Source organism: Sebastes fasciatus, chromosome 10 (assembly GCF_043250625.1).
Source record: "Sebastes fasciatus isolate fSebFas1 chromosome 10, fSebFas1.pri, whole genome shotgun sequence".
Lineage (NCBI taxonomy): Eukaryota > Metazoa > Chordata > Actinopteri > Perciformes > Sebastidae > Sebastes > Sebastes fasciatus.
The window spans coordinates 20865469-20881085 of record NC_133804.1 but is presented as its reverse complement, the minus strand read 5'-3'; the positions used below and the strand labels follow the sequence as shown (position 1 = coordinate 20881085).

The following is a 15617-nucleotide window of genomic DNA, read 5'->3' as shown; positions in this document are numbered from 1 at the left end:
CACCACAATGTATTTTATGTATTAGTATACATCTGGAGTCTCATTTGCTATGCATAATTTTAGTTATACTGACGAGGAAAATGTGATTTTAGGGGTGATATTTTGTGTGTTAATTGTATGTGTTTCCCACTAATACCATCATTAAAAGATAATTCTAAAATTATTTTTAATAAACCATAAGGAAGGGATATGACTGTGTATATGTTGTAGAGATTGAACAGCATCAGGGCATGTGGAAACAGCTGACTTTCTTTGTCTGCAGCATTCACAGCTCCTGCATCCCTCCCCCCTCTGCTTGCTTCCTTCCTTCCTTCCTGAGCACTGCTTGCTTTCAGCACCATGGACAGTGACCCGCCTATTGGAGCTGCGTTGCCATGGCGACGTGCTGTCTGTTCTGCTGGAGGTCGCGGTGTGCTCTGAAGCTGCTGGTAATTTAATATTCTCACATGCCCTCCCATCCTCCCCCTCCTCCTCTTCTTCACAGTGCAGCACCGGCAGCGTGCACACATCAGATGAGCATTCTCTGTCAAATATTATCGCTACCTCTGCCTACCGAGGGCTGATAATAACGGAGATGAGGTGTTTTAAAACAGGTAGCACTGATGCAGCATGTGGAGAACGATGGAGGCAGAAAGGGGAGGTGTTGCACAATGCGGCAGCGCTCGTGCCCGCGCACGTTCATGTCTGGCCTAATTCCAGCACCAATACGTAGCATGTGAGAGGGGTGCGGAGATTCAGTGTTTTTTACTGTGTAGGTCATTTCCCATAGCTGTTAGTGTGATTGTTATTTATATTTTTCTACCATGATTCTTTCTGCATATTCCCTTCTGCACTGCAGCAGCATGGGGCACGAGGCACAATTACATTATGAACCGGCAGCAGACACACGAGTGGGCTCATCATAGCTGCATTTACAGGTTTAATCCACGAGGCGTCACTGTTCACCTCTTCAATAGGAGAAAGATAGATGGGAGTGTGCTGAGTAGAGCACACAGAGTTTAAAACAGAGAGAATGTGAATTTCAACAACTTCACCTATACATTAGCAGCGACACAATATAAAGTTTACTTTATTTTATGGTCCGTCATTTTCGAATAATTTACTTCCACTTTTTAAGGAATTTCCTGGAAAGAACTATGTAATTTGGTCCTAAATATAGAAAGAACAGAGACAGTGTTCAAGTGGTAAAGTGTCAATGAATTAATTACAATTAATTGCTGGCATAACCAGGGAATGTAAATAAATTATTATTTTGGGGATGGGTTTAACTCTTCTTTCAGGGAAATCCCCTTTTCACTGTAATTAAATTAACAAAGCACTTTACAGAAAATTTCCAAGAATGTTATTATTATTATTATTATTATTATTATTATTGTTATTGTTATTATTATTATTATTATTATTATTATTATTATTATTATTATTATTATTATTATTATTATTATTTTTATTATTATTATTATTATTATTATTATTATTGTAGTTGTTGTTGCAGGTAAGAAAATAAAAATTGCTCCCGTGCATTCATTTTTCTAATTGTTCACTTTCACCTCGACACATTTAGTTGCCAATAGTTATTCTCTGAAATATCTGTAGAGATAATGAAACTGGTATTTACTTTCTTAATAAATAATGGGAGGCTGTGTTTTACGTCTGTGACAACATTAAAGGTCGACTATTTGAGCAACAAAGATTTAATTAATTAATGACAAATATCCCCTGGCTAGTTGTGGGAGACAGATACAAGGGACACGACATTAAAACATAAAATGCAACTTGAAATAGGATATTTGAGACATTTTGGAAAGAGAAGTTTCCTTCTTCGATTGTAAATTGTGTTTTTCAGGATCCGCAATTTAGACCCAACTTTAAACACACACAGTAGTGTTCAAATAATGATAATAATACCTTCTACCTCTACTTAGAGCGTGCTACCTAAATGCAGATGTGGGGAAGTATTTCAGCAAAATCACACCAACACGTTGATCACACAATACTGTAGGCTAAACTGAACGAAAACGTGTTATCTTCTCCGCACCATCGTTACAGTGACAATGGGTGGTGCTGTTACACTATATATCAACACAGTGGCTGTGTGTGTGAGGGGGGTATCTTTTTTTTTACATGTGCATTCAGTAACAACCCAAAGAGACGGGTTGAAAGACCGGAATGAACAGCCTTCAGAATGATGGTTATTTTGTATTACCCATGAGAGGAAACGGAAAATTTCATACGGATTTTTTTGGCGGATTTAAGATCGTTGATTAAAAGGCTTTCCCCCCCCAGAAATGGCGAAAACGGACATCAAAGGTCGATGGCTGGATGTGTGGATTTCTTTTTGTCTGGCTCTGCTGATTGCGACTCATTTGGAGGGAATCTCTGCTCAAATCCGGTATTCAATTCAGGAAGAATCAAAATTAGGCACGACCGTTGGAAATGTGGCCAAAGACCTTGGATTAGATCTTGGAAGATTGGCGGATAGGAATCTCCGCGTCGTGTCAGGAACAAAGCAGGATCTGTTTAAGGTAAATCCGAGAGATGGATTTTTGTTAGTGAACCAGAAAATAGACAGGGAGGAGCTGTGTGCCAACACTGCTCCGTGTATCACAAATCTGAAAGCAGTTGTAGAAAATCCCCTCGAGATGCACCAAGTAATAGTTGAAATACTCGATGTAAACGACAATTCGCCCAAATTCCCCGAGGAAAACTACACATTAGAGGTGCTGGAGTCCGCCATAGTTGGATCTCGGTTTCAAATGGAAGGAGCACACGACTTGGATGTTGGTTTGAATTCCTTACAATCATATAAACTCAACCATAACCAATATTTTCGCCTGGAAACAGAGGAATTTGGGGAGGATGGAAAGGTCCCATTCCTAATCTTACAGCGACCTTTGGATAGAGAACACACCGCTCAACATTGGTTACAATTAACAGCTAATGATGGGGGTAAACCACCAAAATCTGGTACTATTAATATCACAGTTATTGTGTCTGACATTAATGACAACTCACCAGTGTGTGATAAACAGAAATACACCATAACAATAAAAGAAAACGCACCTGCAGGCACATTTCTGCTTGCAGTAAACGCATCAGACTCGGATGAGGGGCTGAACGGTGAGATCGAATATTCTTTACGGAGCAAACTGAGAGGTCTCTCATCTGAACCGTTTGATTTGGATAGCAGAAGTGGCAAACTAACGGTGAAAGGGGGCCTTGATTATGAGGAAAAGCAAGTTTATGAGATTAAGGTGCTGGCTGCGGACAAGGGGGCCGTGTCTCTCTCCACACACTGCAACGTGGTTGTTAGAGTGGAGGACGTGAACGATAATCGGCCCGAAATAGACATCACATCCCTTTCAAGTCGCATTCCAGAGGATGCATCTCCTGGCACGGTGGTGGCGTTGATGGGTGTGACGGACCTGGACTCAGGTGTGAACGGACAGGTGGTCTGCAGTGTGCCCGGTCATTTACCTTTCGACTTAAAGCCGTCACCTGACGGACAGTCATACTCTTTGGTCACCAAGGACTACCTGGATAAGGAAACCATACATATGTATGATATCACAATAACAGCTAAGGACTTAGGGAGCCCTGCGCTGTCATCTACGAAGGTGATCCAGGTAAATGTGCTGGATGTTAATGATAATAGACCTGTGTTCACTGAAAGCCCATATACTTTTTATGTGCCTGAAAACAATAAAGCTGGGATGTCCATTTTTTCAGTGAGCGCGGAAGATGCTGATGGAGGCGAAAATGCAGCAGTCTCATATTCACTCGACCGTAAGAGTCCAGGGCCCACTGTAACTTCCTTTCTAAATATAAATGAAGCCAATGGCACCATTTCAGCACTAAAACGGTTTGACTTTGAGACTCTGAAAACGTTCCAGTTCCAAGTTGTTGCCACAGATTCTGGAACTCCGTCACTAAGCAGCAACGTCACAGTGAACGTGTTCATTCTGGATCAGAACGACAACGCTCCAGTCATCCTGTATCCAGTCAGCTCTAACGGTTCTGCTGAAGGTGTGGAGGAGATTCCCCGCAATGTGAACGCAGGACACTTGGTGACTAAAGTCAGAGCCTATGACGCTGATATAGGATATAACGGCTGGTTACTGTTTTCACTGCAGGAAGTTACTGACCACAGTCTCTTTGCTTTGGACCGCTATACAGGACAGATCAGAACACTTCGCTCATTCACAGAGACAGACGAGGCTGAGCATAAACTGGTCATACTGGTGAAAGACAATGGGAACGTTTCACTCTCAGCAACAGCTACTGTGATTATCAAAGTTGTGGAGCCCAAAGAAGCTTTTGCTGCTTCTGATGTGAAAAGTGCAACTAAAGTTGACGAGGAGGACAATGTGACATTTTATCTGATCATAACCCTGGGATCAGTTTCAGTACTTTTTCTCATCAGTATCATCGTGCTGATCGCAATGCAGTGCTCTAAATCCACAGACTATACTTCTAAATATCTACCAGAGCCTAATTACGATGGGACACTGTGTCACAGCATCCAGTACAGATCTGGAGACAAACGGTACATGTTAGTTGGACCCAGAATGAGTATAGGATCTACTATAGTCCCGGGCAGCCATGCCAACACACTAGTGCTCCCTGACAGGAGGAGGACATCTGGAGAGGTAAATATTTTCTTTTAATTATCTACATAATGCTTTCATACAACCATTTTAAATTGTAGTCAATAGAAGGAGATGCATGTTGCCTTTGTTTGCCCTTTTCTCCCTGCTGGTGTGAAATTGCTGTCCATGGTTCTGAAATATAGATTTTTTTTGTGGGGGTGATTTTTTTTTTTTTTTTTTGAAAAACAATTAATAGCAGGTTCTGACTTAAGTTTGTATTACCCATCCAGTGAGTATCCTGATGTCCAGCCACGTCTTCTAAGTGAATCCATAGTGTATTTAACAAAATAAGGATGTGGAGCAGATTTACAAAGTGTTTCTCTTCTTCTATCCCGCCTCGATTACATTCCTCCGACATCATTTTTAAGTTGACGAGGTGACGTGTCATTCAACAATTTATACGATTGTAGGTGTTACTTTTTGTCTTCATCAATTGTCCAATAACCACACACCTGAGTCGCACCCTGATTGTGTAACATACCAACAATTTAGTTGACTTGTTGGATGAAGCAGACCTAAGCATCCTATGAGGGACGTTGTAATCAGCTCATCGCGTTTCCTTTATAGCTGGATTATTTTAAGCATGGAAGCATATAGAAGTCGGTTGTAATAGAGAAGAAGGTGGTGAAGTAAAACTCTTGGGATTTCGTGTGGTATTGTAGCCCACTGGTCACAGGGTGTCAGTGTGGCCTAGATAATGGTTTTGTTGCTCATTCTGTACAGGCCCTGCCCATCTCTGGATCATCTCTTACGGAGGTGGTCTATGCTGACAGAGGACACATCGTAGGCTATGCAAGTAATATGAATAGCGGTTCATATTTATATGTGAACGCTTATATTTGAGAATCGTGAAATGGATCTTATCAAGCTGGTTCGATGAGTAATTGGATCGCTGTATTTGCCTAAAAGAAAGCCTTAATTTTTTGCTTCACGATGGGAGAACGAGGACAAAGGCGCCGAGTGAACTGCTGCTGGGTTGCTGGGATTTTGTTGCTGTGCTTTGGGGAACGGATTTTGGCTCAGCTGAGATACTCTGTTCCTGAAGAAGTACAAGTGGGATCCTCTGTTGGAAATGTTGCCAAGGATTTAGGGCTCGACATGAGCACTTTGACGGACAGGCGGTTCCGTATTGTTTCGGGGCCCAACCACGCTCTGTTTCAGTTAAATCAAAACAATGGAGTGTTGTATATTGGACAAATTATGGACCGCGAAGAGCTCTGCGATGGAGTCAAGGTTTGCTTGATAAACTTAAAAATTGTTGTAGAGAGCCCTCTGGAAATACATTACGTTGGCGTTGAAATAACGGATGTTAATGATCATTCACCGACCTTTCCAGAGAGCGAGCAGCGACTGGAAATAGCAGAGCACACTCCTCCAGGTACTCGTTTCCAAATTCATGCAGCCAGAGACCCAGATGTCGGTACACAGTCAGTCCGATTATATAAATTGAGCCAAAATAATTTTTTTGATATTGAAACCAGAGACAGCGAGGAGGATAAAATACCATTTCTAGTGCTGAAAAAGCCTTTGGATAGGGAGCAAAAGGCAGAACACCGTTTAGTGTTAACAGCTCTTGATGGGGGCAGTCCGTCGAAATCTGGGAGCCTTAATTTAACCATCAATGTGTTAGATGCAAATGATAATCGCCCTGTGTTCAGCAAAGATGTATACACTGTATCATTAAATGAAAATGCCCCAATAGGATTGCTTGTAATACAAGTAAACGCTACCGATTTAGATGAAGGGTTAAACAGCGAGATCGAATACACGTTTGGAAAAACACAAAAGAAAAAAGTGCATGACACATTTGAATTAGACAGCGTCACTGGTGAAATACGAGTGAAAGGAAATTTGGACTTTGAGGAGATAGAGATTTATAGACTAGATCTGCAGGCTTCAGATAAAGGCCAGCTACCTTGGACGGCTGAAAGTAGAGTTGTGATAAAAATAAAAGATGTGAATGATAACCAGCCAGAAATTGAAGTAACATCTTTGTCCAATGTAGTCCCAGAAGATTCAAAGCCTGGCACTGTTATATCTCTCATCAGTGTTACAGACAAAGATTCTGGAGTTAATGGGAAAGTTATTTGTAAAATCTTGGGTAATGTTCCGTTTGATTTGACGCCATCCATTGAGGAAAACATGTACTCTCTGGTCACTAAGGGGCGTTTAGACAGAGAAAGTGTGTCCCATTATGACATCACAATAACAGCTACTGACTGTGGTGATCCTCCACTTTCCACTGTAAAATCCCTGAGTGTTCAGGTGTCAGATGTAAATGACAACAGGCCACTTTTCAGTCAGAATCCATTTGAACTGTATTTGGTAGAAAACAATTCCCCGGGCACATCTATATTTTCTGTCAGTGCTGCAGATAATGACCTGAATGAAAATGCAGCAATAACATACCATATTGTGAGAGGTGATGGACTGCATCGTGATATGACATCTTTCCTGAATGTCAATTCAGAAAATGGACAAATTTCTGCACTAAAAAGTTTTGACTTTGAAACTCTGAAAAAGTTCCAGTTCCAAGTTATTGCCACAGATTCTGGAACTCCGTCACTAAGCAGCAACGTCACAGTGAACGTGTTCATTCTGGATCAGAACGACAACGCTCCAGTCATCCTGTATCCAGTCAGCTCTAACGGTTCTGCTGAAGGTGTGGAGGAGATTCCCCGCAATGTGAACGCAGGACACTTGGTGACTAAAGTCAGAGCCTATGACGCTGATATAGGATATAACGGCTGGTTACTGTTTTCACTGCAGGAAGTTACTGACCACAGTCTCTTTGGTTTGGACCGCTATACAGGACAGATCAGAACACTTCGCTCATTCACAGAGACAGACGAGGCTGAGCATAAACTGGTCATACTGGTGAAAGACAATGGAAACGTCTCACTCTCAGCAACAGCTACTGTGATTGTCAAAGTTGTGGAGCCCAAAGAGGCTTTTGCTGCTTCTGATGTGAAAAGTGCAACTAAAGTTGACGAGGAGGACAATGTCACATTCTATCTGATCATAACCCTGGGATCAGTTTCTGTACTTTTTCTCATCAGTATCATCGTGCTGATTGCAATGCAGTGCTCTAAATCCACAGACTATACTTCTAAATATCTACAAGAGCCTAATTATGATGGTACACTGTGTCACAGCATCCAGTACAGATCTGGAGACAAACGGTACATGTTAGTTGGACCCAGAATGAGTATAGGATCTACTATTGTCCCGGGCAGCCATGCCAACACACTAGTGCTCCCTGACAGGAGGTCTGCGACTGCAGAGGTAAGGCCATGTTTTGATTTTAATTGAAGATTTTTTTTAATGCCTTCACAGATAATTTATTGTGTGTTACATTACGATAATGTCCTCCTAACAGATATGTTTCCCTTTAGAAAACATATAAAATAATCAATGTTTACTACATACATAAATGTCCATTTCTGCTTCTCTTGAAATTAGAAAAAGTAGTTCACGCTACTGACATGACACCGTATTTAGTGAGGTTTCCCATGGTTTATATCCTAGCACAGTCCAAGGTGTTGTAGTATACTGGTCATTTTGTGGTGATTTTCAAGTTGTGATTGAAGTTTAAGTCCAGATATAACTTTTTTAAGCAATAACTTTAGGCAACTAAACGGGGAACGCTATAGCAACATGACATCATAGTTCTTTGCGCTGTCCATGGTGCTGACAGCCATGCTTGGTCATATTGTGGTTATTTTCAATTCAGAATGTAAGTTTGGTTTTACATTTTCTGGATTTCATTTATAGACTTCAAGGACTTCAAGGACCAAACATGTGATTTTATATTATATTTCAGTGCATCCAGTCTGTATACATTTTTGCCAGAGTAACATCTTTGTTAAGGAAATTCAGGGCACAAATTGGTTGAGCTGCATTGCTACGAAGCAATAATGTACCACAGACAAACATGAATGCACACATGATGATTACACAACATAAGCAAGTTTTAGAGTCTATTAATTAGCTTTCATATTATACAGAAATATAGGGTAGCTAGTTACCTGGAATGTTACAAAACATACATAATATAAATATAAATTCTGCATAAGAAAATGGTCGGCAAAAATATACATTATTTGTAGTTAAGGAGCTACATTTTGCAAACACACTGGTATTGTAGTTTATGTCGCGGCTTGCTTTAAAAAGAGGGCATAATGTGCCCGGTCCACAAGGTGTCAGTGTCATATCAGCATAAACTGTTGTGTTATAGAGTTGGCCCTGCCCCTTCAAAAGAGGGTTTTGTTCAGGTCGGCAGAGAAAAGACAGCACACGTTCAACAGAAACGAGTGTTGTCGTTGCTGCATTTGTAGATAGTGAAAATATGGAATATATTTTAACGTCATATTCTGTGGCTTAAGCAAATTCCTTTTTCGCAAGGACCTGTGAGTGGATATAATACTAATCCAAACTGAAACGATGGGAGCCGGAGGACAAAGAGGAAGAATACAGTCCTGGTGGTTCGCCCTCTGTTTCTCTGTGATGCTCGGCTGCGTGGAGCGTGTTTCAGCTCAGATCAAATATTCAGTTCCAGAGGAAGTAAAAGTGGGATCTGTTGTTGGAAATGTCGCCAAGGATCTGGGATTGGACATCAGCTCGCTGGAGGAACGACGGTTTCGTATTGTTTCGGGAACTAAGGATGCTCAGTTTGAAGTAAATCAGAACATTGGCGTCTTGTATGTGCATAAGAGTATCGATCGAGAGGAGCTCTGTAAAAGCGTTTCTCCGTGTTTAATGAACCTAAAATTGGTAGCTGAGAACCCCATGGAAATACATTATGTGGGAGTTGAAATCATAGATGTAAATGATAATTCACCGAGCTTTAAAGAGGATGAAAAAACATTAGAAATGTCTGAGTCCACAGTTCCTGGCAAACGTCTCCAGTTACCAACTGCGCACGATCCAGATGTTGTCACCAACACGGTGCGAGTGTATAAATTAAATCAAAACGAATATTTTAGCATACAAATTCGAGACAGGGGAGAGGACAAGATACCGTTCTTAGTTTTGCAAAAGGCTCTGGATCGGGAAAAGCACCATGAGCACACACTGATTCTGACAGCAGCAGACGGTGGAAATCCACCGAGAACAGGGACGCTTAACGTCACTGTCATCGTTCTCGATTCTAATGATAACCATCCTATATTTAGCCAAGAAGAATATTCAGTAACAATACCTGAAAATGTAGATGCAGATACAAGTGTAATTAAGATAAAGGCAACTGATGCAGATGAGGGTGCAAATGGAGATATTGAATATTCTTTCGGTGGCCAACTTGATCAAAAGATATATGATATGTTTAGTTTAGATAAAGACACTGGAGAAATTCGAGTGAAGGGAGAAATTGACTTTGAGAAGGTTGAAGTTTTTAAGTTAGACGTCCATGCCACTGACAAAGGACACCCTCCGATGAGTACTGACTGCAGGGTGATCATCAAGGTGCAGGACAAAAACGACAACAAACCTCAAATAGAGGTGACATCCCTGTCAAACATGGTATCTGAAGACTCAAAACCTGGAACTGTGGTTTCTCTTATTAGTATTACAGACCAAGACGCCGGTTTAAACGGTAAAGTAATATGTAGTCTTTCAGATGATGTGCCATTTGATTTAAAACCATCATATCAAGATAATATGTACTCGCTAGTGTTGAAACAGCATTTGGATCGAGAATCAGTTTCGCATTATGACATCACAATAACAGCTACAGACCGTGGTCAGCCCCCTCTGTCTATATTCAAAACTCTGAGTATTGATGTGTCTGACATGAATGATAATAAGCCAGAATTTCTGCATAATCCAATTGAACTTTACCTGGTAGAAAATAACGTGCCTGGAAACCCAATATTTTCTGTCACTGCTTCGGATAAAGACTTGAATGAAAATGCGGCTTTAACTTATCATATAGTTAGACAGGACGGTGGTAAAGTTAAAAATGCAGCATTTCTAAATATCAATTCTGATAATGGGCAAATTACCGCGCTAAAAAGTTTTGACTTTGAAACTCTGAAAACATTCCAGTTCCAAGTTGTTGCCACAGATTCTGGAACACCGTCACTAAGCAGCAACGTCACAGTGAACGTGTTCATTCTGGATCAGAACGACAACGCTCCAGTCATCCTGTATCCAGTCAGCTCTAACGGTTCTGCTGAAGGTGTGGAGGAGATTCCCCGCAATGTGAACGCAGGACACTTGGTGACTAAAGTCAGAGCCTATGACGCTGATATAGGATATAGCGGCTGGTTACTGTTTTCATTGCAGGAAGTTACTGACCACAGTCTCTTTGGTTTGGACCGCTATACAGGACAGATCAGAACACTTCGCTCATTCACAGAGACAGACGAGGCTGAGCATAAACTGGTCATACTGGTGAAAGACAATGGGAACGTTTCACTCTCAGCAACAGCTACTGTGATTGTCAAAGTTGTGGAGCCCAAAGAGGCTTTTGCTGCTTCTGATGTGAAAAGTGCAACTAAAGTTGACGAGGAGGACAATGTGACATTCTATCTGATCATAACCCTGGGATCAGTTTCTGTACTTTTTCTCATCAGTATCATCGTGCTGATTGCAATGCAGTGCTCTAAATCCACAGACTATACTTCTAAATATCTACCAGAGCCTAATTATGATGGGACACTGTGTCACAGCATCCAGTACAGATCTGGAGACAAACGGTACATGTTAGTTGGACCCAGAATGAGTATAGGATCAACTATAGTCCCGGGCAGCCATGCCAACACACTAATGCTCCCTGACAGGAGGAGGACATCTGGAGAGGTAAGACCTTAAATGCAAACACCAACAAACACGGCTCTTTGCTTGGTTGTGACCGCTGTCCATGGTGCTGAAATGCTTTTCTGTTCATCAAGCAAAAGAGACTTACTTAGAAATCACTGCTCTGTTTAGGAATACTTGGTCAGTTGTTTGTTGTTGACAGTTGCATCTCTAAACAGTCCACACAAGTCTAACCACTAACGGATTTGGAGGTATGAAGTTGGTGTTTCTGTTGAGTTGAGCGAGCAACTTCATTGTTTGATTACTGAGCATCAAATGACTAAAAAATACACTATAAGCCTTGTTGTGACTGCTTCCCAAGGTTACCGAAATATATTCGCTGTTTGTGTTCATAACATAATAATAATGTTAGAACAACAGAATAAGGGTTATTGTCAGTACACCTATGTTGGATATTAAAAACTTGGGAGAATAAGGATCTAGCTAAAATCAAGTAATGTGGAAATTTTCCACTTCACATAGAGAGAGAGAGAGAGAGAGAGAGAGAGAGAGAGAGAGAGAGAGAGAGAGAGAGAGAGAGAGAGAAGAGAGAGAGAGAAAAAAAAAACACGATTTTAACATTCAGTGTTTCTCTCTCTAAGATCTTATATGTCCATTTGTATTTTTGTATTTTGGTGCGTAAAATTCACAAATTTCACGACGAGAAGTTACTAACTGTGATTTGGACAAAAAAATATAGTATATCATCGAATATATACAGTCTATTGCTTTCCTTTAATGACCTCCGGGTGTCACTGTAACATTGGGAAACGATAGAGGACTTTTTCCCTCCCCTGTAAAAGCTTTTGTTTGCCATCTAGAGTAGGGCAGGCGTTTGGATCAAGCCCACCAGCCGATGGATTCACGTTGCACATTTTGTAATTATGCGATACACAACGGCTCGGATATAAATATTTTCTTGTCGCCGTAACGGCCTTTCTTGTGTTTTCTCTGAGTTGTAACGATGGGGACCGACAGACAAAGTGGAACGAGGAAGTACTATTTATTCGTGCTTCATGGGTCTCTATTGTTTTTTTTCGGACAGCAGGCTTTGGCTCAGATCAGATACTCTATTCCAGAGGAGGTGAAAGAAGGAACCGCTGTTGGAAATGTTGCGAAGGATCTTGGGCTTGAAATCACCTCGTTGACTGACCGACGATTCCGCGTTGTTTCTGGATCAAAGGAGACATTATTTGAGGTAAACCCGGACAATGGGGCTCTGTATGTCCATAAGAAAATCGACAGAGAGGAGCTTTGTCACGGCAGTGGTGCCTGCATAATGGAGCTAAAAATCCTTGTTGAAGACCCTTTGGAAATGCACCATGTTGTTGTAGAAATTACTGATGTAAATGATCACTCTCCTAGTTTCCCCGAAAAAGAACAAAGATTTGAGATAGGCGAACAAACATTACCAGGAAGACGATTTCAACTGCACACTGCTCGTGATCCCGATGCTGGAATTAACTCTATTCGTACGTACACTTTAACATCAAACGATTATTTTGAAGTAGATATCCGACAAAGCGATGAGGATAAAATACCATTTTTAGTGCTGAAGAAATCGTTAGACAGAGAACAAAAGAACAAACACATGCTGCTGGTTACAGCAGTTGATGGAGGTAAACCTCCAAGATCAGGGACACTAAATGTTTCTATTATTGTTCTTGACAGTAATGATAATCGTCCGATGTTTAGTCAGGAGATTTTCCAAATTGCAATAAAAGAAAACGTTGCAGTCGGTACTTCAATATGTAGAATGAATGCAACGGATCCCGATGAAGACACTAATAGCGAAATTGAATACAGCCTTGGAAAAACTCTAAAGAAAAAAGTCTATGACATTTTTGAATTGGACAAATTAACTGGAGAGATTAGAGTTAAAGGAGTAGTGGACTATGAAGAAAACGACGTTTATAAATTAGATGTTGAGGCATCCGATAAAGGAACACCTCCACTGACAGGTGAGTGTAGAGTCATTATTAAGATAATAGACGTCAATGATAATCCACCAGAAATAGAAGTCACATCACTGTCAAATATAGTGTCTGAAGACTCAAAGCCTGGTAGAGTTATTTCACTACTTAGTGTGACGGATAAAGACTCTGGTGTCAATGGAAAAATAATATCAAGAATAACGTCAGACGTGCCTTTTGAATTGAAGCCCTCTTATAAAGAAAACATATATTCAGTTGTCACCAAGGTGTTTTTGGATCGAGAGGAGGTGTCACATTATGAAATAACAATAAAAGCCACTGATTGTGGTGAACCTCCCTTATCTACTGTTAAAACACTAAGTATTCAGATAGCAGATGTAAATGACAACAGTCCATATTTCCAACAAAATCCATTACAGTTTTATCTGGTGGAAAATAACATTGCTGGAAATTCAATTTTCTCTGTAAGCGCAACTGACAAAGACTTGAATGAAAATGCAGCTATTTCATATCATATTGCTAGACAAAATGATTTAACATCTTTCCTAAATGTAAACTCTGATAACGGACACATTTCAGCACTAAAACGTTTTGACTTTGAGACTCTGAAAACGTTCCAGTTCCAAGTTGTTGCCACAGATTCTGGAACTCCGTCACTAAGCAGCAACGTCACAGTGAACGTGTTCATTCTGGATCAGAACGACAACGCTCCAGTCATCCTGCATCCAGTCAGCTCTAACGGTTCTGCTGAAGGTGTGGAGGAGATTCCCCGCAATGTGAACGCAGGACACTTGGTGACTAAAGTCAGAGCCTATGACGCTGATATAGGATATAACGGCTGGTTACTGTTTTCACTGCAGGAAGTTACTGACCACAGTCTCTTTGGTTTGGACCGCTATACAGGACAGATCAGAACACTTCGCCAATTCACAGAGACAGACGAGGCTGAGCATAAACTGGTCATACTGGTGAAAGACAATGGGAACGTTTCACTCTCAGCAACAGCTACTGTGATTGTCAAAGTTGTGGAGCCCAAAGAGGCTTTTGCTGCTTCTGATGTTAAAAGTGCAACTAAAGTTGACGAGGAGGACAATATCACATTTTATCTGATCATAACCCTGGGATCAGTTTCTGTACTTTTTCTCATCAGTATCATCGTGCTGATCGCAATGCAGTGCTCTAAATCCACAGACTATACTTCTAAATATCTACAAGAGCCTAATTATGATGGGACACTGTGTCACAGCATCCAGTACAGATCTGGAGACAAACGGTACATGTTAGTTGGACCCAGAATGAGTATAGGATCTACTATAGTCCCGGGCAGCCATGCCAACACACTAGTGCTCCCTGACAGGAGAGGAACATCTGGAGAGGTAAGACCTTCAAAACAATAATATGTTTATATGTATTCTGTTCTGTCATTGCTTTGTGCTCAACAACATATTTTCTTTTTCATCAATTTTCTGAAGACCCTTGTACGGAGAACACTACCAAACAGCTCAAAGCAAACTCGTCAATGTTACAAGTCTGATTACGTGTGATGCGTGTTATTTGGATCGCGGTTATTCTGACTTTAATTATAGAAACTGATACTGTTTCCAAAGAAAGAAATCTGGGGATGCGAGTCAGAGCTCCAAATGCTTAGTTTGTTTGCTGTACTGTGTCGACAAAGGTTACAAACATGTTGTTCCTACTTCACTTACCACTTGTCAACAATTGCCAATACTATTAAGCTGATAAATACCAAACATTTAAAATATATAAAATGGTTCAGTTTATGTCCTCCAATTCAAAGACCTATCTTTGCCTCATTTCTGTCCACCCTGTACAGAAATTATTTGAAGTTACTCTCCCCAAAGGAAAAAGCGTGCAAGTATTGCAAACTATATTTAGGTCATGTGTTTGATATTTCTGTAAACATGTATCCAATTTCTAAAATAGAAATAGGAAAGTTTGAAGTTGCTGGTGTTTCAGTTTATATGTATGGGTACTGAGCATGAAGCTGGACTACTTTTGTTAAAAAAAAGACAGGCAAAATGCCTCGTTCAAATCTCTATCCATGGTGCTGAAATGCAATTGCATTTTTTGTTTATACAAAACATAGCGCAAAAATATGTTAAATTAAATAAACGTGAAAAAATGCATTTCTTTTGGAAGCCTGTTCACTGTAGTATTCTCAACAACTTTAACTATTACCCTTTTCCCATATCATCAAGAGACATTCAATGCACAT

General features: G+C 40.6%; 5 protein-coding genes across 6 annotated transcripts in view; 4 read left to right on the top strand and 1 right to left on the bottom strand.

The window, feature by feature from the left end:
* LOC141775515 (fibroblast growth factor 18-like) overlaps positions 1 to 15617 on the bottom strand; it is a 305178-nt gene that overhangs the window by 106630 nt on the left and 182931 nt on the right. The gene's annotated exons all lie outside the window — the stretch shown is intronic.
* On the top strand, positions 2140 to 4794 carry LOC141774846 (protocadherin alpha-8-like). The gene has a single exon (XM_074647660.1). The coding sequence runs from the start codon at positions 2289 to 2291 to the stop codon at positions 4665 to 4667; it is 2379 nt and encodes a 792-aa protein (XP_074503761.1). The 5' UTR covers positions 2140 to 2288; the 3' UTR covers positions 4668 to 4794.
* On the top strand, positions 5189 to 8107 carry LOC141774845 (protocadherin alpha-3-like). The gene has a single exon (XM_074647659.1). It carries the CDS (start codon positions 5583 to 5585, stop codon positions 7959 to 7961), a length of 2379 nt encoding a protein of 792 aa, XP_074503760.1. The 5' UTR covers positions 5189 to 5582; the 3' UTR covers positions 7962 to 8107.
* On the top strand, positions 8911 to 11462 carry LOC141775925 (protocadherin alpha-8-like). Its single transcript, XM_074649663.1, has one exon. It carries the CDS (start codon positions 9093 to 9095, stop codon positions 11460 to 11462), a length of 2370 nt encoding a protein of 789 aa, XP_074505764.1. The 5' UTR covers positions 8911 to 9092.
* On the top strand, positions 12107 to 14778 carry LOC141775924 (protocadherin alpha-8-like). The gene has a single exon (XM_074649662.1). It carries the CDS (start codon positions 12412 to 12414, stop codon positions 14776 to 14778), a length of 2367 nt encoding a protein of 788 aa, XP_074505763.1. The 5' UTR covers positions 12107 to 12411.